The sequence below is a fragment of the Apiospora aurea genome (genome assembly GCF_038362705.1).
Source record: "Apiospora aurea strain CBS 24483 chromosome Unknown utg000010l_segment0_segment0, whole genome shotgun sequence".
Classification (NCBI taxonomy): Eukaryota; Fungi; Ascomycota; class Sordariomycetes; order Amphisphaeriales; family Apiosporaceae; genus Apiospora; species Apiospora aurea.
In genome coordinates this window covers 1,053,928-1,077,326 of record NW_027117397.1, presented here as the reverse complement: position 1 = coordinate 1,077,326, position 23,399 = coordinate 1,053,928, and the positions used below count along the sequence as shown (strand labels likewise).

General features: G+C 51.9%; 5 protein-coding genes across 5 annotated transcripts; 4 read left to right on the top strand and 1 right to left on the bottom strand.

Moving 5' to 3' along the window:
* Window positions 1-988: 988 nt before the first annotated feature.
* PG986_014356 (uncharacterized protein) lies at window positions 989-1,261 on the top strand (the record flags this gene model as incomplete). The annotated part of the gene is made up of 1 exon (XM_066850578.1): window positions 989-1,261. One exon carries the CDS (start codon window positions 989-991, stop codon window positions 1,259-1,261), a length of 273 nt encoding a protein of 90 aa, XP_066692816.1.
* A 1,642-nt stretch (window positions 1,262-2,903) lies between these two features.
* PG986_014355 (uncharacterized protein) lies at window positions 2,904-4,247 on the top strand (the record flags this gene model as incomplete). Its single annotated transcript, XM_066850577.1, has 1 exon — window positions 2,904-4,247. The coding sequence occupies one exon, from the start codon at window positions 2,904-2,906 to the stop codon at window positions 4,245-4,247; it is 1,344 nt and encodes a 447-aa protein (XP_066692815.1).
* A 2,326-nt stretch (window positions 4,248-6,573) lies between these two features.
* Window positions 6,574-9,758, top strand: PG986_014354 (uncharacterized protein; the record flags this gene model as incomplete). Its single annotated transcript, XM_066850576.1, has 3 exons — window positions 6,574-7,850; window positions 7,898-9,598; window positions 9,623-9,758. The coding sequence occupies 3 exons, from the start codon at window positions 6,574-6,576 to the stop codon at window positions 9,756-9,758; spliced, it is 3,114 nt and encodes a 1,037-aa protein (XP_066692814.1).
* Window positions 9,759-17,821: 8,063 nt separating this feature from the next.
* PG986_014353 (uncharacterized protein) lies at window positions 17,822-18,469 on the top strand (the record flags this gene model as incomplete). Its single annotated transcript, XM_066850575.1, has 5 exons — window positions 17,822-17,991; window positions 18,057-18,152; window positions 18,212-18,223; window positions 18,276-18,296; window positions 18,346-18,469. The coding sequence occupies 5 exons, from the start codon at window positions 17,822-17,824 to the stop codon at window positions 18,467-18,469; spliced, it is 423 nt and encodes a 140-aa protein (XP_066692813.1).
* A 2,322-nt stretch (window positions 18,470-20,791) lies between these two features.
* Window positions 20,792-23,315, bottom strand: PG986_014352 (uncharacterized protein; the record flags this gene model as incomplete). The annotated part of the gene is made up of 4 exons (XM_066850574.1): window positions 23,233-23,315; window positions 22,622-23,176; window positions 21,273-22,531; window positions 20,792-21,218 (listed from the first exon to the last, which is right to left on the bottom strand). The coding sequence occupies exons 1-4, from the start codon at window positions 23,305-23,307 to the stop codon at window positions 20,792-20,794; spliced, it is 2,316 nt and encodes a 771-aa protein (XP_066692812.1). The 5' UTR covers window positions 23,308-23,315.
* Window positions 23,316-23,399: the final 84 nt, after the last annotated feature.

Below are 23,399 nucleotides of genomic sequence, written 5' to 3'. Positions count from 1 at the left end.
TTCGGTCAGTCGTGCCTCGTCAGCACGCCTCTTCCAACTCTAAAGCTACTCAGGCAAGGGCCAGTTTCCCATCAGGGCTCTTCGTTCCACCGCCCCAGTTACGTCATCGTTTGGTGGCCGCTTCTCTGTCTCGGGCCTGGTTGATTCCTCGCCATATTGGGCCAAGGCCGACACATTTCCCACATCCACATCACACAAGGTAGGCTCGGTCATGCACGCCGGTGTCGACCGGTTGGACTCGAGTATTGGCGATAGTGGCTGGGGCAGGTAGTCTGTAGCTGATCGGAGGGATAGGACTAACTTCGGGCTTGTACTAGGCGGAAATAGTAGCTTGGGGAATAAAATAGGATAAGGCAATTAGTAACCAAAACTACACTGATTGGATAAGTCTTCGACAGGATCAATCAAAGCGACCCATAAGCTCCTGAGTCGATCGTAACGAGGGGTCTTTAGCTGAACCATCAAGCCTTCATTGACTGTACATCTCACCCAGTCCTACTGTCCGCAACCTAGAGCTGGTAGATTGGACAGCAGTTAATCATGTAAAAGCCGAGAAGGCTTCACAAGCAGAATGTGTTCCGAGGCCTAAGCTCGAAAAAAGCAACATTCATTCTCAGCAGTATCCAGGTTGAGTGAAGAATGAACAGGCAGCGAATTCATTCAGGCATTTACACCGAGTCTAAGGGGGTGGCTAAGCATACTAGCCACATGGACAAAAGCGGCTGTGCCACTGACCAGATACCTTCCGTATCAACATGTGCCACGTCTTCACCCGAACTGCATAGCGCTGAGACTCGTCCGAAGGTCCTCCAGCATTCCCACCATCTTCCTTGCCAAGGTGTCCCGCTGCAGCTTGCGTCTGTCGTCCTTGTAGTAGTCTGGCATGCGCCTCGCCGCATTCTGCACAGACCCTCTTGGACGGCCTGTCTGTGACAGCTGTACACCGTTTCCCACCATTCTGGAAGGGCACTGCCGTGGTTGAGTCGACATGATCGGCGCCAAGGGCTTTCTAGCCGCCACCCGGCTGTTCCAACGTACAGCCTGCGCCGAAAGCGGCCGACAGTATGTGATTTCGGATCTTTGGCCTATTCGTGAGCAAGCGGCTCATCTGCAGCTGCCGTCAGTCCGGACTCTACGCGTGGGACGTACCACCGTGTTCGGCGTGGATTCTGACTCAGAGGCATTCCATCCTATGGTCCTCAGTCGAGAGCCAGATCAGCAGAACGAGATCGACCGGGGCTGGGATCCGGTTCTGGATTAGCACTGCTTCCCACACCTGAACGGCTCCAGCACCGCTTCCGCCCCCGCGCGTGAACAGCCCTTTCGGTGCTAGTTCTGGGTCGCCGATTTAGACGCTGGATGGTTCCGACGCGCCACTGACAGTCCCTCTCCTGAGCCAGTCTAGATGCCTGCAGACTGGGCGACATTGTAACCAAGGACCGGGAAAAGCGCGTGAGGATGTTCAAGACCTTGAAGGAGGGCGGAAGCAGCATGATCTCGCATCCTCGTGGCCAGTCCTAGGGTGTCCATTCGAGTGAATGTCCATTCTGGTTAGATGTCAATTCTGGTACAGTATGCGTCAATACGACTCTTCGGCCTGCCCAGGACCAACTGCAGTTGTCTCGACCCCAGATGAACACAGGCAGATATTCACTTGCGAACGAGCTCGAGCGATTTTGGCGGCGGCATGGGTCCGCCACAGGGGTACGTGACTGCTGCTTTGCAGAGCCTTCATGGCATCTCCAGGGTACAGAAGGAAGCTATACGGATCTGACATGAAAGCGGCTCAGGGAAAAGGCCTACATGACTCACTAGGGGCGACCCAGAAAAAGCGTCCTCAGATGAGCTGCTGATGTATCACGTGAAACATCAAGTATTGCCCACAGGTACGTACATACAGTAACGAGCCTTTTCACTGACACATTCCATATTTGGCCGCCGCCCGGCCCTCACATACACATCAGCTGATGTAATTGTGTTATGTACAGTCGTTAGCGAAACCTGCGTCCTCTCTACGCTCTCTTATAGTTGTTATTTTGGGCCCACTCTACAGGGGTATATGCTGACTCCATGTACCCCTCTCTTCTCACAAGTACAGAGCCAATTCTGGCTTTGCTTATCCCTCTCCTTGTGCATACATAGACCGATCACAATACTCTGGAGACACTTTATGCTCGATAAGAGCTCGAGCCAGAAGCTGCTGACATCGCTTATGCTCGCTCTCCTCGGCACTGCAATCGTTCCTGCAAGCGTCTGCAAGCAGAGCTTTTGTTACATAACCGGTCAGCGTCGTCTTCGGCGCACATTCCACTCCCTATTATTACAATATAAGCAAGTTCCCATGTCGAGATCACTCACATCTTTCATTCCTTCGGTCTCGTGTATTTTCCTTCTGGAACGTACTCACCAACCCCAAAATGCAGAATCCCGATAACACGATCGAGCATCCCATACAAGGTTTTTTTATAACTATAGCGCATACGAGGTGCATCCGGCATCTGCCAAAACTGTAGTTTTCGCACCTCTTTAAAATGTCCCAGATCTTGTTGAGGCATGCTCAGTCGGGTATGTATGACGACTGCTGTCTTTCGGCATCGCCTTCGAATCCTTACTTAATGCTCTATTGCAACTATTATAAAGTTAACGACATGAATCTACCTTGTCTCGGTACGATCCGTTAAGGCCGATCCAGCCCACTGCAATGGTGGACAGCGCCTATAATATGGGGCATTCGGTTTCCCAAGCTAGCAGCCCACCGACACCTGCCGGATTCAAAGCAGAGGTGCCAAGCAGCGCTAAGGCCCCCTTGACTGTTCGTCCACAAGTGGCTGCTACAGCACTCTCAAAGCTTCTTTTGCTTCCTTGCCAAGACACCTGCCGTCGAAGCAGCTTGCCGAGCAACCATGTTTCCCATTGACTCGCAGAGCTCTTATGGCCAAAATGATGACTGGTTATCGTCGCAATTAGTCGACTCGCGAATGCCAGCCTATTTTGACACCCAAAGCCCAGCACCCGATTCACCTGGCATGATTCAGACCCAAACCAGCGACCGATCGAGGCGGAGTGCGACACCTTCTCAGCAAGGAACCCTTACATTCGCGCCACCCAACGGGAATAGAGATACATCCAACCGACGAAACCGATCCAATCACATCCGATATGATGTCGAATGGAAGGTTACTCTTAATCGTAGAAGCAAAGCCGAAGACACGGAGCAAGATGTCACACTTTCGCCGCGGGAATTCTGGGAGTCCAGCCTGCGACGAAAGCTCGAGAATGTGGCCGAGAAGAAGTTCCCAGCCAATAGATCCTTCCAAGTGGAAGACACTAAGATAGTCGTGTCCGTGACTGGCAAGCGAAAACTGAAAAAACGTTACGACGGGCTGGACATTGACTGGGCTGTCCTGGAGGAGCAGCTTCGAAGTTGGAGCTATCTGCTTGCGCGTCGGAAACAGCTTTGCATTAACATTACTTTCAACTATGTAGAAACCACGCCCGCGTCATGTCCATCACAGCGACAGACGACGCGATCGACGACGCACCGTACCGGGTCGGCGACGGACTTGATGTTTCAAGAGCTCGATGGGCACGTGGATTCTACTGGTGAACCTCTTCCCTGGCGTCGTGTGCGCAGCCTGATGCGATGCCCGGGGCCTCCCTGCCTCATGGGCCCATACTGCTGGCGGGACAGTGAAACAAAGAAGAGATACAAGTTAAGGACGCCCCATCTTTTACGTCTTAGTGAGCATATCCGAGCGGGCCATTCGCTGGAGACACATGACGATGTGCCGCAAGATGTGCGTGACATGCTCTACCTCGAGGACCAGCAGAAGATGGAACGCCAAAGTAAGCCTACGCAAGGCCAATACCCGCCCATCACCATCACGAATGTGATTCCTGGGACAACGGTGGGTGGCTCAGCTTCGAGTGGGAGCTCACATGCCTCCTCGCTGGCCGAGCTGGGGTCGGCCAAACCGCGCACCAACCTCAATATGCCTGGTCTCCTCGACGATGCAGTCCAAGAGTACTGCAACTGGCTTGGTTCAAGGGTGGCGCGAGTGGATCTCAAGCTGGAGTATCAGAAGATCTGTGATATCACCTTAAAGGAAGGCCTTGATCTTGAGTTGGTATACGAAGCCCAAGATGCCACATTGTACGAACAGAAAGGCATCAAGATGGGTGCTGCGCGACGTTTCGTACGTGACATTCCAGAATGGGCCAGGTTGGTTCGCGCAGAAGATGATTGAGGAGAGCAGGATATGGCTGGCTGGCGAAAAACGTAATAATTTCCTAGATCTCTTAAGTCTATATATATATCTTTTATCCTTTCGAACTCCGCTATAACAAAGGACGCTTACATCACAGCTCCTCAATCTCAATACCGGCATGCCGAAAATGACCCTGTGCACTACGCTCTCTACCACCCACTGCCTGGACACACCAGTCTAGAAATGTCATGAAGTTGGGCTCCGGCGCTTCCGCAAATTCTTGCCAGTGACGTTTGATGAATCGCTTCAGCTCGGCGAAGTACTCTTCAATGGGGTTGAGGTCGGGTGAGTACGGCGGGAGGTATAATAAGACCACGCTAGCTTCGTCGCACATCCGCGCAATTCTATCGGATCGGTGGAATCGAGCATTGTCCATAATTAGAACCGACTTAGGCTCGGGCCACCGGCCACAATGTAGTAATAGCTCCTCAAGGAAGCTCTCGAATACATCGCCATCGGTAGAGCCTTGGAATATACGGGAATACATAATACCGTCCTGCGCATAGGCCGGCAGGATCTGGTAGCGACGGCCGCGATGGAACCTCGCTATCTGTACCGGAGTTACACCTAGCGGCGACCAGCCGGTCCGGCGAAACCCTACGCGCTTGTCGCAGCCCGACTCATCTATAAACACTAACTGATAGGAACGGAAAGCCGACAGCTTATGGAGGTAGAGGTCCCGCAAGTCGGCGTTGCGCTCTTTTGCGATGCGTCGTGCCGTCTTATTCGACCACCGGATCGAGGCTAATGCTTTACTAATGCTATGTGTAGTGACTAGAACCTCGAACTCGTCCTAGAGAAAGACGACCATCTCGTTTTGGTACATGCACGGCTTTTCGACAAATCGATCACAAAGTGCAGTTAACATGGGAGGGGTGATACTACGCGGTCGTCCAGTGCTGTTCGGTGGTGCTCTGGCCGACCCGAAACATCGCATGTTCGCACGAACCCGTCGGACCGCGCGTGTGCTGCAATCTACGGCCTCTGCTCTCTGTTTGTCGCTCAGTGATCTGTCAGGAAGCATAGCTTCAATCAGTTCGATTTGTGATTGCGCGAGTCTTGGTGCCATATTACCAGGTGCAACTTGCCACTGTCTATACTATTGGAACCTCGTGGAACGGCCTACACCAACTTGCACACGGGGGGTCCATTAGGCCCTGACAAAAACGGAAGCTCCATGCTAGCAAAAGTCACCTACAAAAGGCGCCAGAAACGGCGTCGAGGGCCATGGTGTCGATTGCTTTGTCCCTGGGCTTCGTCTCTAGGGATAGCAGCTTGTCTTCGATGCAGCAAGGTCCAGCCGATTTATTGCGCAATATCCCTGTATACGGTGCTCTTGGCAGGACCCTGACAGCGTCTTTTCAGAGTCATCAGCTAAGAAAGCGCTCACGCTATTGGACGGCGGACGGGCTCGTCCTGTCAACCCCACCATTTCTCATGTTTGTTCTAAAATTCCAAAGAAAGCAGGCAACTTGCACATTCCTCCCTTGAACAGATGCTATGGTTCGGGGTCTACAGGATTCCCACATTGATCGTCCCTGAGTTCTCGTCATTTCTCCCAGATTGTTGGGATACATTTTCCATCCCTACAACTACATTCTTCTGATGGCGGCTGTGTTCCCTGTCGTCCCGTTATCCAAAAATGCGAGCGAAAGAAGCCGCATGCATTTGCCTTTGGAATGCCTTGCTGTTGTTTTGCGCCAACAGCTTTCCGAATGACTGGTCTACCCCGTTATGAGCTTCGCCCACAATCCCCTGCATGGCAAAAGGCTGATCTATCTGCAAATCACCAAAGGTCTGGCCGGTTCGCCCTGCTTGAGTGGCTTTCAGAGTGGCTTCGTAGGCGTTTTGCAGGGTCGCAAGGCATACAAGCGCCTTCTGGGGCTGTTCTCTGCATCATATCTGCATCTCTCATGCCCGAGCCAATTCGTCTGTCTCGGATTGGCCTCATGCCTTTTCTCAGCAACCACTTGTCACTGCTAAAATCCAATTCCCGCATGCGCTGCCAATCGGGTTGCGTTCAATGCATGCACCTTTCCACGCAACGAGCAGTGGTCCTGCACACAGCCACCAGGACGTGTCGATTGTGTGCACCTTGCCGTGGCAATGCTGGCTTAGCCACCTAACAGCATCCTACCAATGCCCCTCTATTGTGCAACCAAGTAGGGAAGATTCTAGACAGAGTTCCTGTGGGAAAAATGTAAACTATTCAAGCCGGTGAACAACTTGATCCTCTGAACATTTAACCCCCTTCGATTCCACTTCGACCCCTTCATAGTCCCACTTCGCAAGTGCTATCGCAACCATGGCCGACCCACTATCGGTAGCGGGGAGCGCGGTCGGGATCATCTCCCTCGGCATTCAAGTGACGCAATCGCTTTTCGACTACTACACCGCCTTAAGATCCCAATACTCCGACGCAGCCCACACTGCGAAAAGACTCGACAGTCTTGCAGAGCTCCTCGAAAGCTTGCATCATCATTGCGAAAATCGCAAATTCCGGGCCGACGAAGCGGATTCTGTTCGAAGGATTGAATCGCTGATCCAAGAGTGCCAGGAATTCGTACAGGAGCTCCAGGGCGAGGCGGACAAGTTCAAAGAGACTCTAGCGACCAACATCCAGTCCGCAGTCAAAATAACAGCCCGCCGTGTGGCATACCCATTCCGGAAGAGCACATTGGAAAAGCTAGACGAAGACATTGGCGAAATTACCGACCGCCTCCAGCTAGCCCTACAGATATTGCAGCAGGAGGTCATCCACCGTGTTCAGGATGATGTCCAAGACACCCAGGCACTTCTGGAGCTCGTCAGGTCCTCGCAACTTTCTTCCGAGCTCCAGAGTTGGCTCAAGGCTCCCGAAGCCACCATTAACTTCAACGAGGCCTGCAAAAAAAAGCATCCGCGTACTGGGCTCTGGCTCGTCGACGGCGAATCCTTCCATGCTTGGCTTTGTAGTCCACGGTCTTTCTTATGGCTGAGAGGCTTCGCCGGGTGCGGCAAGTCTGTGCTGTGCTCCACTGCTATTCAGTACACCTTTCGGCACCGCAGGTCGAATCCAAGAATAGGCATTGCCTTTTTCTTCTTTACATTCAACGATAAGAGCAAGCAAGACGCCTCTGCTTTGCTACGAGCCCTCATTATACAGCTATCGGCACAGCTAGGAAATCACAACGACCTGTCCCGCCTACACGGCAGCTATCGCTATGCCAGTCCGCCAGATGAAGCTCTCTTGGGTTGTCTCCATCAGCTCGTACGAGGGTTCCAAGACGTCTACGTGCTAATAGATGCGCTAGATGAAAGCCCGCGGAATCAGCATCGAGAGGCGATGCTTCAGGTTATAAGAGACATACGCGCGTGGAAAGAACCTGGCCTCCACTTCTTAGTCACAAGCCGCGACGAGTTCGATATCCAGGACGGATTAGGAGCAAAGCTGGAAGAGACCATTGAGATGAAGAATGCCGAAGTGGACCAGGATATAGCCGCTTTTGTTGCTCAGCACCTCCGAGAGAACAGGCGCTTACGGAAATGGCAGCGATATTATGACCGAATCGAGAAGGCACTGGCAGATCGAGCTAATGGAGTGTTAGTACCCTTGCGATGCTCGTATACTTTTACTAACAAGCCCTTAGTTTCCGCTGGGTGGAATGCCAATTTACAGCACTGGCAGCTTGCGCGGCAAACCAGGATCTTTTAAACCAACTACTCCAATCCCTGCCACGATCGCTGGACGAAACCTATGCCCGGATGCTAAAGAATATCGAGCCCGAAATGCGCGAATATGCTCGACAAATGTTGAGCGTTTTGTGCTGTGCTATGAGACCCCTCACGGACTTGGAGCTGATCGATGCCCTTGCGGTCGAGCTTGGTGACAACCCTAGGTTCAATGTGGAACGTAAGTTCCAAGATCTTACCGATCTTCAACTTATCTGTCCAGGGTTCATAGAGATTGATATGGATCTCGATAAACGGGAAAAGACTGTCCGCATCGCCCACTTCTCCGTACAGGAATACCTTGAGGACGAACGGATCCTGGAGAGTCAAGACGTTTCTCTATTTCATGTTCGAAAACAGGACGCCCATATTGATATGGCGACAGTTTGTTTGACCTTGCTACTTGAGCCTCAGGGCAAAGAAGTGCAAGACACCGCTTCTATCGAGAAAACCTACCCCCTGGTCAAATATGCTGCTCGTTACTGGCCTCAACATATTGCAAGCAGGACCTTACGAAGCAGAACGGAAAGGAAAATCTCACAACTATTCCAAGATCCAGATGGCAGTTTTAGCGCTTGGGTGCATATCTGGAATGTTGACAACTGGCAGGGGAGGTTACAAAGCAGGGAAGCGCCGAGCCCAATCTATTACGCTGCTCTCTTAGGACTGACGAAGATTCTTGGCGAGCTGCTCAACGACGGCTGCTCGACAACACAGGTTCCGGTATCGACGACCACGCCATTAGGAGATATGAATGGCCAAAATAGACGGGTTGAAATGTTGCTGCAGGCGGTATCGTCTCTTGCTGCTTTCTTCGGGCTGACCAAAATTTTCAGTTGGCTTCTTCATACAATACATATAACAGCAAGATCACCGCCATTAACAATTACACCAAACGCATTTGTGAATTTTGGAGGTGGGCGGTTTGAGACGGAAACCCAAGGAGCGTCTGAAGGTCATAAGGAAGTTGCAAAAGTTCTACCCAAGGAGCGCAGCGACGTGAACGCGCAAGGCGGACACTTCGGCAATGCTCTCCAGGCTGCTTCATCGGAAGGATACGAGAAGATTGTTCAGATGCTGCTCGACAAAGGAGCCGAGGTGAACGCGCAAGGCGGAGAGTACGGTAATGCTCTCCAGGCTGCTTCATCGGAAGGACACGAGAAGATTGTTCAGATGCTGCTCGACAAAGGAGCCGAGGTGAACGCGCAAGGCGGAGAGTACGACAATGCTCTCCAGGCTGCTTCATCGGAAGGACACGAGAAGATTGTTCAGATGCTGCTCGACAAAGGAGCCGACGTGAACGCGCAAGGCGGAAAGTACGGCAATGCTCTCCAGGCTGCTTCATCGGAAAGACACGAGAAGATTGTTCAGATGCTGCTCGACAAAGGAGCCGACGTGAACGCGCAAGGCGGAGAGTACGGCAATGCTCTCCAGGCTGCTTTATCGGAAGGACACGAGAAGATTATTCAGATACTGCTCGACAAAGGAGCCGAGGTGAACGCGCAAGGCGGACGGTACGGCAATGCTCTCCAGGCTGTTTCATCTAGAGGGCACGAGAAGATTGTTCAGATGCTCCTCAAGTATGGTGCAGACCCAGATTTCGCAGTCAAGGACGGATTGTGACCGCTTCACTAGGCTTCTAGGGATGGCAAACTAGGTATAGCCAAATTATTGGCCCAGTGCAGTGCCTCCGTTGATACCCCAACCGACGATGGCGAGACACCGATGCATTTAGCGGCAACGAACGGGCACGCCCAAATCGTCGACCTGCTTTTGTAGAGTAGTGCCAATCACAGTGCTATGAACAGTTCCAGTCTCACTCCTCTTAACCAAGCCAACTTTTACGATCATCCCGTTATTGAGTCGTTACTTCTCACTGCTGGTGCGGCCTCGTCTCCAGATGTTCTCGGCTTACAGGCCTTGTTTGGCAGCAGTGTTCATGATGGCGAATGATCAGAGCTAACAAGATGAACCATGTATGTACATTAAACTGGTTAGTAATTGAGTCTTACTCCAACTTATCAATCATTAGTCCAGAACCTGTTGTCCTATGGTGACTTTTTTCTTTAAGTTTCTGCTTGCCAGTCACCGACACAATCACAATTATCCGGGTATCTTCCACTTAAAGGATCTGTTGGCTGAGAGCTTCTTCTTGACGACATTCTCCAGTTTTCGCCGCAGGCTGGATTCCCAAAGTTCCTGCGGCGAAAGTGTGACATTTTGCTCCGTGTCTTCGGCTTTGCTTCTACGACTAAGAATAACCTTCCATTCGACGTTATATCGGATGTGATTGGATCCGCTTCGTTAGGTGGATATATTTCTTATCCCATCGTTAGACGGCGCGAATCTGAGGGTTCCTTGCTGAGAAAGCGTCGCACTCCGCGTTGATCGGTCGCTAATTTAGGTCTGGATCACGCTGGGTAAATCGGGTAATGGGCTTTGGGTGTCAAAAAAGTCTTGCACTTGCGAATCGGCTAATTGTGATGATAACCAGTCATCATTTTGGCCATCAGAAGTGCTCTGTGAGTCTACGGGAAGCATGGTTGATCGACAGCCTGCTTCGACCGTAGAGGTGTTAAGGAAGGGAAAGAAGCAAAGGAACTTAAGGAGTCATTTTGTCGAGGAATCTATGTATCTTTGAAAGAGCCCTGTAGCAGCCACTTGTGCCGACCAGTCAAGGGGCCTTAGCGCTGCTTGGCACCTCCGCTTGGCACCTCTGCTTTAAATCCGACAGAGGTCGGCAGCCTGCTAGCTTAGAAATGAAGAGCCCCGTATTATAGACGCTATCCACCGTTGCAGTGACTAGATCGGCCTCGACGGATCGCACCGAGCCAAGTATATTCAAGTCGTTCACATTATAATGCTTTCAATAGAGCATTCAGTAAGGGTTTAAAGGCAATGCCAAAAGACAGCAGTCGTCAAACATGCCGCAGTAGCCTCGCTCAACTAGATCCAGGCCATGCTAAAGAGGCGTAAGAACTCCAGTCTAGGCAGAGAATAACTGCTGTGTGCACCTCGTTTGCGCTACAGTAATAGGAGAGACCTGTACGGGATGATCGGTCGTATTCTGCATCTTGTCGCTGGTGAGTATGGTCCAGAGGAAAAACCCATGAGATCGAACGAATGGAAGGTGAAAGTGATTTCGATAAGGGACCTCGCTCCTATTGTAACAACAGGGAGTGAAATGCGCGCCGAAGACGACGCTGACCGGATTCGTATCCAACGCTCTGTTTGCGGACGCTAACAAGGACGCATTGGCAAGGAGAATATAAAATGTCAGTAGCTTCTGGCACTTAGTTTCGTTATGCATAAAGTAATACAAGGGTACTGTCATCGAGTTATGTATACATAAGGGCAGGATAAGCAAAGCCAGAAATAGCTCTGTACATGTGAGAATGAACAGGTACATGGTGTCAGCAACTACCCCTGCAAAGTGGAGCCAGAATGGCAACTAACAAAGAGTGTAGAGAGGACGCTGGTTTCGCTAGCGACTGTATGTACGAGAAATTCGTAACAGATTCGGGTAAAGGAGAGAGGCTGTGAACCTTTATTTTATTCTAATTCAATTGATCATTATTCCATTGCTGAGAGGGGAGGTGGATGAAGAGGCGGCGAACGTCCGACGCGACAATGGAGGACCGTGCGGAGATGGAGATCGTGGTGGACGCGCCAAACTCTATCGCGACGTCGGTCAAACGATCGAAGCGGGCAAAGCCCAGCGCCAAAGCACGAGAGGCTCTACTCTCGAATGAAAGCGACAATGGACCGGAGACAGGCTCGAGAAGCGGCGTGTCCATCGACCCGGAGGTGCTGCAGCGCATCTACGAGCTCGTGGCCAACTCCCAAAACGAGATCCGGGACTCCCGTAACGAGGTCCGAGACTCCCGTAACGAGATCCGAGACCTGAAGGAGATCATCAACAACCAGCAGGCAATCATCCAGCAGCTCACCGCCGAGCTTCAAAATGTCACCCAGCAGTTGGAAGAACTCAGGAACAGCGCGGCCCTCGCCGGCAGCGCCCAAACGAGCCCGCAGGCCTCCTACGCGCAGGTCGCACGCACGCCCCCGACGAGCCAGCCGAGCAACGTACGCACGCTTACCTCGATGAACACGACGCCTTCCACGTTTACCGACACCTTGTACTGCACCATCGACACATCCCGGATAGAGGACGAGAAACGAGCCAGTGTGACCGCCGGAACGGTTCGAGCCGCCATCGAGAAGGAGATGCGAGCGACGGGAGAACAGAAGGACTGGCGATGCCGCGCCGTGACCATGGATCCCAGGAAGCCCCAACGCATCAAGATCGTCTGCCGAGATGAGACCGAGCACCGACTAGTCAAGCAAGCCGCCGAGAAGACGAACGCGCCAGGAGCTCGCGTCCTGCGAGACGAACTATACCCGATCAAGGTGGACAGCGTCAGGCGCACAGCAGTCCTCAACGAAAACGACGAGATCCGAGATGGAGCGGCCGAGGCATTCGGGCAAGAGAACGAGACGACAGTCGCCAAGGTGGCATGGCTGAGCCGGAAGGACAACGGGAAGGCATACGGATCCATGGTTGTCTACCTGGCGAAGGCGGCCGAGGCGCGGAAGTTCCTCGAGGAGGGTTTCTTTTACGCCGGGGGCGAGTCGGGCTACACGAGGGTATTCGAGCGACGAGAGCGGCCGGAACAGTGTTACAACTGCCAGCAGGTGGGACACAAGGCATTCCAGTGCAAAAATGCCAAGGCCTGCGGACGATGCGCAAAGCAGGGACACAGCCACCATGGCTGCGAAGCAACCGTTCTGAAGTGCGTCCCATGTGGAGGACCACACGAGTCGTTTAGCCGACACTGTCCGAAGCTGTACCCATCGAACCATGACTAAACCGTTCCGTATTGTTCAAAACAACGTGAGGAAACAAGGACCCGTACACGACAGTCTCCTCAACGATGAAGAAGCACAGCATGCGACAGTGATCTCGATCCAAGAGCCGCACGCGAGGATGGTTCAAGGGAAGCTTCTGATGACACCGATGGGACACCATAGGTGGGTCAAGATGGTTCCATCAGTTCGGAGAGAAGGGAGGTGGCCGATCCGGAGCATGCTCTGGGTCAGCAAGGAGGTGGAAGCGGGACAGGTCCCGGTTGAGTCCCCAGACATCACCGCGGCAGTCGTGCGGCTGCCGGAACATGCGGTCTTGGTGGCGTCCGTTTACGTCCCTGTGGAGGATCCCCCGGCGCTCCAAGAAGCGTGCAGAAAGCTGCGCACCGCTATCGAAGTAGTGAGAAGGAGGACGGGAACAGCAGTAGAGGTGGTTATCACAGGGGACTTCAACCGGCACGACCAGCTCTGGGGAGGAGAGGATGTGCGACTGGAAAAGCAAGGAGAGGCGGATCCGATTATTTATTTCATGGCCGAATTCGGCCTTAGCAGTCTGCTCCCGCGGGGCACGAAAACGTGGAGTGGCGGAGCCTATAGCACGACCATCGACCTTGTCCTAGCATCGGAAGAGATGAATGATTCTTTAGTCAAGTGCAGGGCGCTCGACACGGAACATGGGTCTGACCACCGGACCATCGAGACGGTCTTTGAGACGGCCACACCCGCCCCAAGGGGCCAAGAACGGCTTCTCTTCAAGAACGCCCCATGGAAGGACATCAACACCCGGATCGCAGCGGCACTGGCTACGACGCCCACGGGCGGTACGGTTCAAGAGCAGACGGACCGGCTCATGGACGTCGTCCTAGAAGCAGTGCACGCGCTGACTCCTAAAGCCAAGCCATCGCCGTACGCGAAACGGTGGTGGACGACAGACCTAACGCAACTCCGACGCATCTACACATACTGGAGAAACCGAGCCAGGACCGAGAGGAGGGCAGGTTGTGCCAGGAATGGCCTAGAATCGACGGCGAAGGCAGCTGCAAAGCAGTACCACGAGGCCATCCGACAGCAAAAGAAGAAGCACTGGAACGAGTTTCTCGCCGACAACGACAACATCTGGAAGGCGGCAAAGTATCTCAAAGCGGGCGACGACACGGCGTTCGGAAAAGTCCCCCAGCTCGTTCGTGCGGACGGGACGAGCACCTCCAACCATACGGAGCAGGCGGAAGAACTGCTTACCAAGTTCTTTCCCCCGCTTCCGAACGAGATTGCCGACGAAGGGGACCGCCCGCAGAGGGCGCCCATCGAGATGCGCGCGATCACGATGGAAGAGATAGAGCGGCAGCTGTTCGCAGCCAAGTCCTGGAAAGCACCCGGGGAGGACGGCCTGCCGGTAGCTGTCTGGAAGGAAGTGTGGCTGGTGGTCAAGCAACGGGTTCTCATGCTGTTCCGTACGTCGTTGGAGGAAGGGGAGCTACCAACCCAATGGCGCCATGCGAAGATCATACCGCTCAAAAAGCCGGGTAAAGAAGACTATACTATAGCGAAAGCCTGGCGGCCGATCTCGCTACTGTCCACACTCGGAAAGGTGATGGAGTCCGTCATTGCGGAAAGAATCTCCCATTTAGTCGAGACGTTCGGGCTCCTTCCAACCAACCATTTTGGGGCGCGGAAACGACGGTCGGCTGAGCAAGCACTTATGCTCCTGCAAGAACAAGTCTACGCTGCCTGGCGAGGTCGCAGGGTTCTCAGTCTCGTGAGCTTCGACGTCAAGGGGGCGTATAACGGGGTATTCGACGTCAGACTGCTCCAGAGAATGAAAGCGCGAGGAATACCAGAGCAGTTTCTCCGCTGGATCCGCGCCTTCTGCTCCGGTCGTACGGCGACGATTCTGGTGAACGGACACACGTCCGAAAGCCGTAGCCTGCCACAGGCGGGCCTGCCCCAAGGGTCGCCCCTGTCTCCGATCCTGTTCCTCTTCTTCAATGCGGATCTGGTGCAGCGGCGGATCGACTGCTACGGGGGCGCGATCGCCTTTGTCGACGATTTCACAGCGTGGGTCACAGGCCCTACGGCGGAAAGCAACCGCGAAGGAATAGAAGCCATCATTACCGACGCCCTCGCATGGGAAAGAAGGAGCGGTGCGACGTTCGAAGCGGATAAGACAGCCATCATTCACTTTGCCCGTAAGCCGTACAAGGCCGACCTGACGCCCTTCAGCATCAAAGGGAGAGAGGTGCGGCCCAAAGAGCACGTCAAGATCCTCGGGGTCGTCATGGACATGAAGCTCAAGTACAAGGAACACATCGCCGAAGCCGCAGCGAAAGGACTGGAGGCTGTCCTCGAGCTGCGACGGCTCAAGGGGCTCACCCCGGCCACGGCGCGACAGCTTTTCACGTCAACCGTGGCGCCGGTGGTGGACTACGCGTCGAACGTCTGGATGCACGAGTGCAGGTACTGGACAGCGGGACCGGTCCAGCGCGTCCAAAGGATCGGGGCGCAGGCGATCGTGGGAACCTTCATGTCGGTGGCGACAAGCGTCGCCGAGGCAGAAGCCCACATTGCCGCAGCCCAAGACCGGTTTTGGCGGAGAGCCATCAGAATGTGGACGGACATCCACACCCTCCCAGCGACCAACCCGCTTCGCAGCAGCACGGCGCGAATACGGAAGTTCCGGAGATACCACCGATCGCCATTCTACCAAGTAGCGGACATGCTGAAAGACATACCGATGGAAGAGCTAGAAACCATCGAACCATTCGCACTAGCCCCGTGGGAGAGCCGAACAAGGACGATCGCGGACGAGTCGGACGCGGAATTTAGTGTCGAGCGTACAGACTGGGCGGTGCGCATTGCGGTGAGCAGCTCAGCCAGGAACGGGCGAGTGGGCTTTGGTGCAGCCATCGAAATACAGAATTCGATTCGAGGGGACTGCCTGCACTTGGCCCGCGCCGTGACACTCGGTGCAAGAACCGAGCAGAACCCGTACACGGGAGAGCTAGCCGCTATAGCAGACACGCTGCGTTCGCTGCCGCAGTTACGGTACCGCAACATCCTCCTTGAGACGAGGAACAAGGCAGCGGCCCTCACGCTAAAGAAACCACGTCAACAGTCTGGGCAACGACACATCCGTCAAGCTTAGCAGGCCATTTCGGGCCTGCGGAGGGAAGGAAATAACGTAACGATCGCCTGGCTGCCGACATTCGAGGAAGACAAGCTTATGGACCGGGCGAAAAAGGAAGCGAAGACCACGACAAGGCTGGGTACCGAACCAGGGACCAAAATGCCGGGGGCGAAGTCAACAAGACTGAGCCTCGCGTGGGCCAAACGGAGTGCTTTGACCAAGCTGCCAGAAGGTGTCGGGAAACACTCCAAGCGCGTCGACACAGCTCTTCCAGGAAAACATACGAGGCAGCTGTACGACCGACTTTCGTGGAAAGAAGCCAGTGTTCTGGCCCAGCTCCGGACAGGGAAAGCGAGGTTGAACGAATACCTATATCAGATCAAAGCGGCACCGACCGACCAGTGCGAATGTGGACAAGCGAGAGAGACGGTAGAGCACTTCCTCTTCCGATGCAGCAGATGGACAGCATATCGAACAGAGATGCTACGGTGTACAGACACCCACAGAAGCAACTTGTCCTTTTATTTGGGCGGAAAGTCACCATCGGACGGCAGGTTCTGGTCTCCCAACATGGAGGCCGTTCGAGCAACGATACGATTTGCGATGGCCACGGGCCGACTGGACGCATACCCATCAACCCATTGGGGTACACCCTAGGGTCATCTACTAACCTATTTTGCCACTGCTAACTGTCCCGTGCCTCAGACTGCAGGCGCCGCTTCAGCTGCCGAGGATAGGATGCTGGACACTTGGAGAAGGGCCTTCAAGCTGGCCTGCCAGGAAACACTACTAACACACGGGATCCCGAACAGGAACGTGCTGACGGAAATGAATTGACCAACTGAAAATGGAGCATGCATGGGCTCTAGGTGACAAGGAAGCGATTCAAGAATGTACCGTAGCTTAGCGTTAGTTGCCCTTTCGGCTTCGCCGCCCGGGCGTTAATAAATTGTGTGTGTGTGTGTGTATGTATCTATAGTTCTCTCTAACGTTTGAGGGCGTCTTCACCTTCCCGCCACAGCATATCGGGACTTGATTTTTCACTGCCAGTCAAGTACAGGCTCAGCTCCCCTTCCGGCTCATTCTGCTGTATCCACCTCCAACATGCTTGGTACCGGCTGAAGAGCGTCATTCGTATGGTTCATAATATACTCTTGTGTTGGGGAACCAGACCCCGGCGTAGCCGGTTGGGGTAGATATGCATCAGCTGGTTTGAGGAAGGGGCTAGGACAGATCTGTTCGCTTTCCAAAGCCCGGATAAGCTCTGTCTGGCTCTGCACCGTCTGCTCTTGAAGATTGTAAACCGCCTGCATCTTTTCAATTTCCTTTACGAGTTCCGCTACTCTCATCTGCATTTGAGCCCTGTTTGCGTATAGTCTCTGGATATGGGCTTGACTATTCTGAAGTTGCAACGCGAACTCTTGGACTGCCGCGCTTAAAACGCTTAAAGGCAACATCAGTGTTGATATAGGAGAGGATCGAGTGCAATCCATGATATCTTGGCTAAAGGTTGATGGTCCAAACTTGTTGAGTGATGTGTTGTAGAGCAGGGGTTGTATTATGGGTTACAGAGCCTATTTATCTGAACCATGGCATGAAAGCTGCTTTAGCCTCCCCATCTCATACCTCCAAAGTATGTACGATGTTTATCCAATATCTGCTCTGTCTGTCGAAAGACACCCTAGGACGTATTCTTCGCATCCATAGCAAGCTCCAGTACTGGTACGAAAGAGTTTCAGCTATTTACTGATCTTCCAAGGCAAGGAGCCAGCGATGCCTGACACATGAGAGTGACCTACAAATAAGGCCTTGTTTCCAGCAAAATACCATCATTCTTACCACACTACCCACCATGTTTCAAGCCAGGCACAAGGCTCGGCAACCGATAGCGCCTGTTGTTCGGAGATCTCGCCAGGTGCGAGTGCCTCCTGTGCAACGTAACCTTACCTTCCAAGCTGCAGCAAACTTCCAGCCAATCCCCACTGTACAGACACGTCCACAAAGTGACTTCCATTTACCAGAGTAAGTCAACACGGTCTGCATATCTACCACAGCCAGGCTTGTTACTAATTGCCACATACTCTTAGTACATCCGACCATTCCAAAGCTCTCGCCGATGCTATATTCCAACTATCATCCGACCTTGACGAACAGTCTATCCAAGTTAAACAGCTTGGTCAAAGGTAACGTTCGCTCACGCTATGCAATACCTTCCTTTTCCTCTTACTAATCATCCCTTCAGTATTGACGCACTGTACGTAGCTTGTGCCTATTTTCTTGTGGCTAGGACTGACTCTCTACCACAGCAAGCAGGTAGTCGACAATGGGTAGGCAGTTCAAAGGACTTACGGAAACATATACTGAACCGCTTCATAGATTTGAAAATATCAACAAAAAGCTGGACGATTGGTTGACGAAGCTAGATGATGTCATCGAGCAGGACTCTGTGGGCAAAAGTGCAGCTGACTTGCTTGAAGAAGAGTTCTTGAGTTTACAATAGGCACATGGAGTGTCCTTTCGAAGCTTTCTAGTAGTAATAATTCAAGTGATTATACCTTCATATTGGAAGAAGCATGTGCATAGACTGGATGTTGCTCGTCACGTTCTAAATTCAAACTGGAAGTTCACGTAAATATTGTCCCATGTCTTAATATTTAGGTATTTTATCAAGTGCGTGTGTTGTCACACAATGAAATATTTATGCGCAGACAATATGAAGGACACGAAGCTTTTAGCTTCTTATTGTTTCCAGCTAGCATTGCATATATGCTAAGCTATGAATTCCTGCCACTCGTTGCTTTAGTTTAACGTTAGAGAGAAGGTAGTGATTTTGAATTGAAATCACGTTGAGCTTCCAATCCCGATTCACTCCTGGTAGCCATAAAACGGTCCTGCGTTTATATTGTCCATTGTTTACTCTCTGCCTGCAGTATCATATAGTTTGACAATAAGTAATAATGGACCTGATAGTTATATGTTGTATGCACTGTACTGTGTCGTGGGTGTACATATATAGCATGCACATTGATTACTGTACTGTGAAAAGTGAAAACCCGTTCAGTATCCACATTTTAATCTTAGATTCTTGACCACGAGAATTTGGCCTTTGTTCGCTGTACAGATACCCCGCTCTACCTCATTGGCAAGAATCCTTGATTTGGATTCGGACGCTGGATCTTGATTTAACAGCACAAGAAACGTATATATGTACGGGAAATTAGAAATTGTCGATATCTAGCCAGCTTCATTTATGTTACATACTGTATTAGTAGCGATGCAGAGATTTGCTGATGACACCGGTTAAGAAGATAGGAACGGACGCTGGACGTACAGCTAGTGGTGCAGCCCATACCTGTCCAAGGCCATAAAGTCTGATATCCCCTCAGCTCCGCTTGTACCGTTTCGGCGTTGACGGCCGAATCATATTGGATTCAGAATAATCAGGCGATGTTATTCTCTTCTTGCTGCATCCGTGGAGAGCCATCTAGATTTTCATGGGCTGAGTTCGGCCCTGGCTTCCATAGTTGTCGTGTAGAGACAGAAGAGTAGCTATGGAGCACGAGCGCCACTAGCGGGCCAGGTCCCTTAGAGAGTCGGTTCGCGACCCCGCGTTGTTAGGACCAAAGGCGCCGGTTCTGTCGTACTTTACTTATGACCATGCCATACTGATCATCGTCTAATGCTACTGTGACATGCTTAAGTCTTCCTTGCGCCACTACAGCAAATGCTGATAGAAATTGATGCTTGGTAGCATCAAATGTTGAGAAGGCGATTTCCTAATGATCCAAGGCTCACTCTGGATGCTCCATCTACAACGAAATGTTCGTTTCTAGGGGGAGGGGCGAAGTGTTCTTTGTGTCGCATCGACCCAAGTAACTGAATATTCACAAAGACACAGCGGCGTAGTCGAGGAAGAGCCCTTGTACATTTTTGGCTGGGAGTCACAATAGCTGGTCGCACTTCCAGAGCTCGTAAGACTTCCGCGGCTCTAGAGGAGCGAACCAAATGCAGGCACAAATCCGTTGTATACAGGTTGCACACGTGGGTCGACTTGGGATTAGGACTCAAGGGCGCGCTGGAATTAGATGAGACATCGGCGCCTCTTATAGCCAAACGTCGAGTCCTAATACAGCCAATTAGGCGTCGGTTTCCTCTTGGAAGAGCAGTAAGCGGATGTTACATCCGGCCGTAAGAGGCCGTGGCTGCATATGCTAGTTACCGTATAACTGGATTAGGCCATTTGCGCAGCTTTTTAGGGTGATGCATTTGGTTGCAGGTGGTGCCACTTATTAACGTACATGACCAAATGGGGATGGTAGTTGGATTGTACATAGGTCTATCAGCAACAACAAATCGATGGCATGAGAACCCGGTGTACACTTGTAGTGTGTGCGTTAAGGCCAGCAAGTGATTTTTGTCTGGAATCGATTACTCAACTGTCTCAAATCACATTGTGACCTACGCAATGACAACCCTTTATTCATACCAACGCCAACACCCCAAAAGCTTGCCTAATAGCACAAATCACCTTTGTTCCGTCTGCTACCCCCCGTGGCTGTAGTCTTAGCTAGAACCACACTACCAGCTTTCATATGTCAAAGAATCAAATGGGATATAAAAGGCAGCATTGAATAGATAAATAGTGGCAAGGATGCTATCTCTGAGGGAAATCACGAAAGAGACCTTCCAGTACTACGTGTTGGCGAACTAGACTGGCTACGAAGCGGGTGTACTGCTGAACTATGTTCATATACCGATGAATCAACATTATCGTGGTCATACCTGGACCAATTGCAGCTCCAACATGTTGTTCACGTTGCTGCTATTTTCTCTGTTGGGGGATGCCACCCAGGCCAGTATCCAAGCGGCTCCCCTGCGCATCCCTCAGTATGCCCCGCGCCCGGGTGCTTACCATTGGAACAATCAACTTGCTGTAAAGAGCGGGGTGTCCAAACCGAACATCCACACTTTCGTCGTTTCGTTTCTCCATCACTGCATCATCGCTTACCTTTTTACCCCTCTTACTATAGAAACACTGATCATCGTCGAAAGTCTTGATGCAGAAGTATTTGAATCCTCCCAGGATGGCAAAAAGCGGTGCCATGAGGATTATCTGGACATACGACTCCCTCCTAGCGACCACAAATATTGTTGCCACGACGTTGCTAAGCAAAGTTGCGGCAAGGACACGGTTGACGATGAATCCCCAGAAACCACCGCCGGATTCGTGTTTTGTCACAAATACGTACCTGAAACCGAACGTAAGCGCTGAACACGCTAACAGTAAACAATACCAAACTTACATCAGCAGATACTTTTTCAGGTAGCTGTCCGTAGTAAAGTAAAAGGCGGTTACCGGAAGCACCAATGGCTGGAATGGTGCAAATACCAACGCAATGGTAACATAAAAAAGGAAATTATTATAATGGGATGCGTAATCGAAAGGAGGCGGCGCCGTGAGTTCGAGCAATTCCCGCGGTGTTAGATTCAAAATCCTGCGCGACAACCAGTCTCTTCCTAGTTTGACAAGCTGTGAGACGTCCAGCGCCGCACCGAGATTACGCTGCAACAAGTAGTTGAGCCAAAAGGGTGACACATCGCAAAAAGCTCCCATGAGGTTTTCGAATGGCTGGTTATCCTTAATAGCTGCCCACAGATTCTGATTCGACTGGGCTCGGATGACCGCAGCGGCATACTTCCAAGCGGCCGAAAAGAACGAGAAGACAATAAGGTTATTAAAGATGAAGAAGACATAGAGCTTGCGAGCCACACCTCTCTCGCGTTCCGTTTTGGAGAGATTGCCAGCATAGATGGAGAGACGCCGGAAGATGGTCGGCAGGAGTAAGTAGAACAGCGTCGTAACCAAGGGCGCGAGGATACCTTGTATTGCACCCCATGTTCGTGGATGGCGTTCGAGCTCGGCCTGAAAGGTGGGCCATATGGCACCAAGTTTCGATAAGTCGGCTAGGAAGACGGCAATAAGAGCATTAGGGACCGTCCAAACGGCGACCAGAGCAGATACCGCGATGTGACCCATAAAGACTCGCCGGCGTCGAGTTTCCTTGGGCAACGAGAGGTTCTTCCAGATCACATGGTACGGTCCGGGAGCAAGCTGGATTTTGCTCCCATGAGGATGCTGCTTCCTCGCAGCATACGCGAGCTCGTGAGCCTGCTCCATATTTGGACATGTGGCAAAGCCGTACGGAAGCACTTCCTTATCCACTATCGCGTTTCTGGTTTCGTGGATTTTGACTGATAGTCTGTGGGTACGCGAAACTAAGTACTCAATAGCATCAACTTTGGAACCTGGGGCGAATGATGTGTCATCGCCTTCCCGAGCCTTGCAAATAGGACGTTTTGCTGGCAGCCTTTTCGGGTGTCCTGAGTACTTTGAGAGTACTACTTCTAGTTCCCGAACGGCTCCCTCGTACGTTGTAATGAGCTCGGGGAGTTCTTTGAGACTATGTGCAATGGTACCAGATAGATCCCTTGATGTAGAAAACGGACGGACAAGTTCGACGATGCCTGCATCGGTGCGATATCGGTCTGGAATGTCAGTCACCTGACCAAAGATTAGTATTGGAACACCTCTAGGTCTCCGAGGAGCGACGCATTCTTTGTCGAAGGGGGGATATAGCGAGATATTGCATACCATGAGCGTTCGAGAAAACGCCTTGTTTTGGTACTCAGAGCTCTCGAAATACTCGCACCTGATACGTGCTACGATCCTAGAGCTTTTCCACAAGAAATAGCAAATAACAATGTCGAAGGCATGCGAGGTGGCGACATATGCCCAACATGCCCTCCCGCCGACAGAATAGGGGGCGAATTTCATGAACGTATTGGAACCATCAGACGAACGGTTCTTGCTGTTCTCGACGATGTTAAGCGGGATATATACACCACAGCCAATGATAGATAGGAAAATCGTGATGTTGCGGCACATTGTGGTGAAGTGTAGAAAGACAGTTGCATCCTGGCCAATCTTTTCGACAAGCGTCTGATCCCTAGTCTTGACCACAGGTTGGACCCAGCCAAACACACCATTTGAAACTGCTGGAGGAACACGCTTTCCATCCGAGATATGCTTCAGTCGAGGTGCATAGATTGTTTTATTGCGAGGTCGTAGAAGACAGAAGAGCACGGCGCAAAGCACTGCGCCACTTATGGAATAACCGAAGGACGACCAGAACGCTTTAGTCGTTAACTGTCACAGGCGGTAAAGTTAGGAATAATATCTTTTTTCGGAGATAGTATATCTACCTGTGTATTAAATGGACTCTGGATGTACTGAAGGAAGTCCTCGGGGTCGTTGTTGCGGGGCTGTAGCGTGAACATGGTGTGAGATGATTTAAGAGCTGTATACGTTTGACCAAGTGAACGGCACCGTATCAAGTGATATGACGCGGGAGTCGAGACCGGCTGGCTAG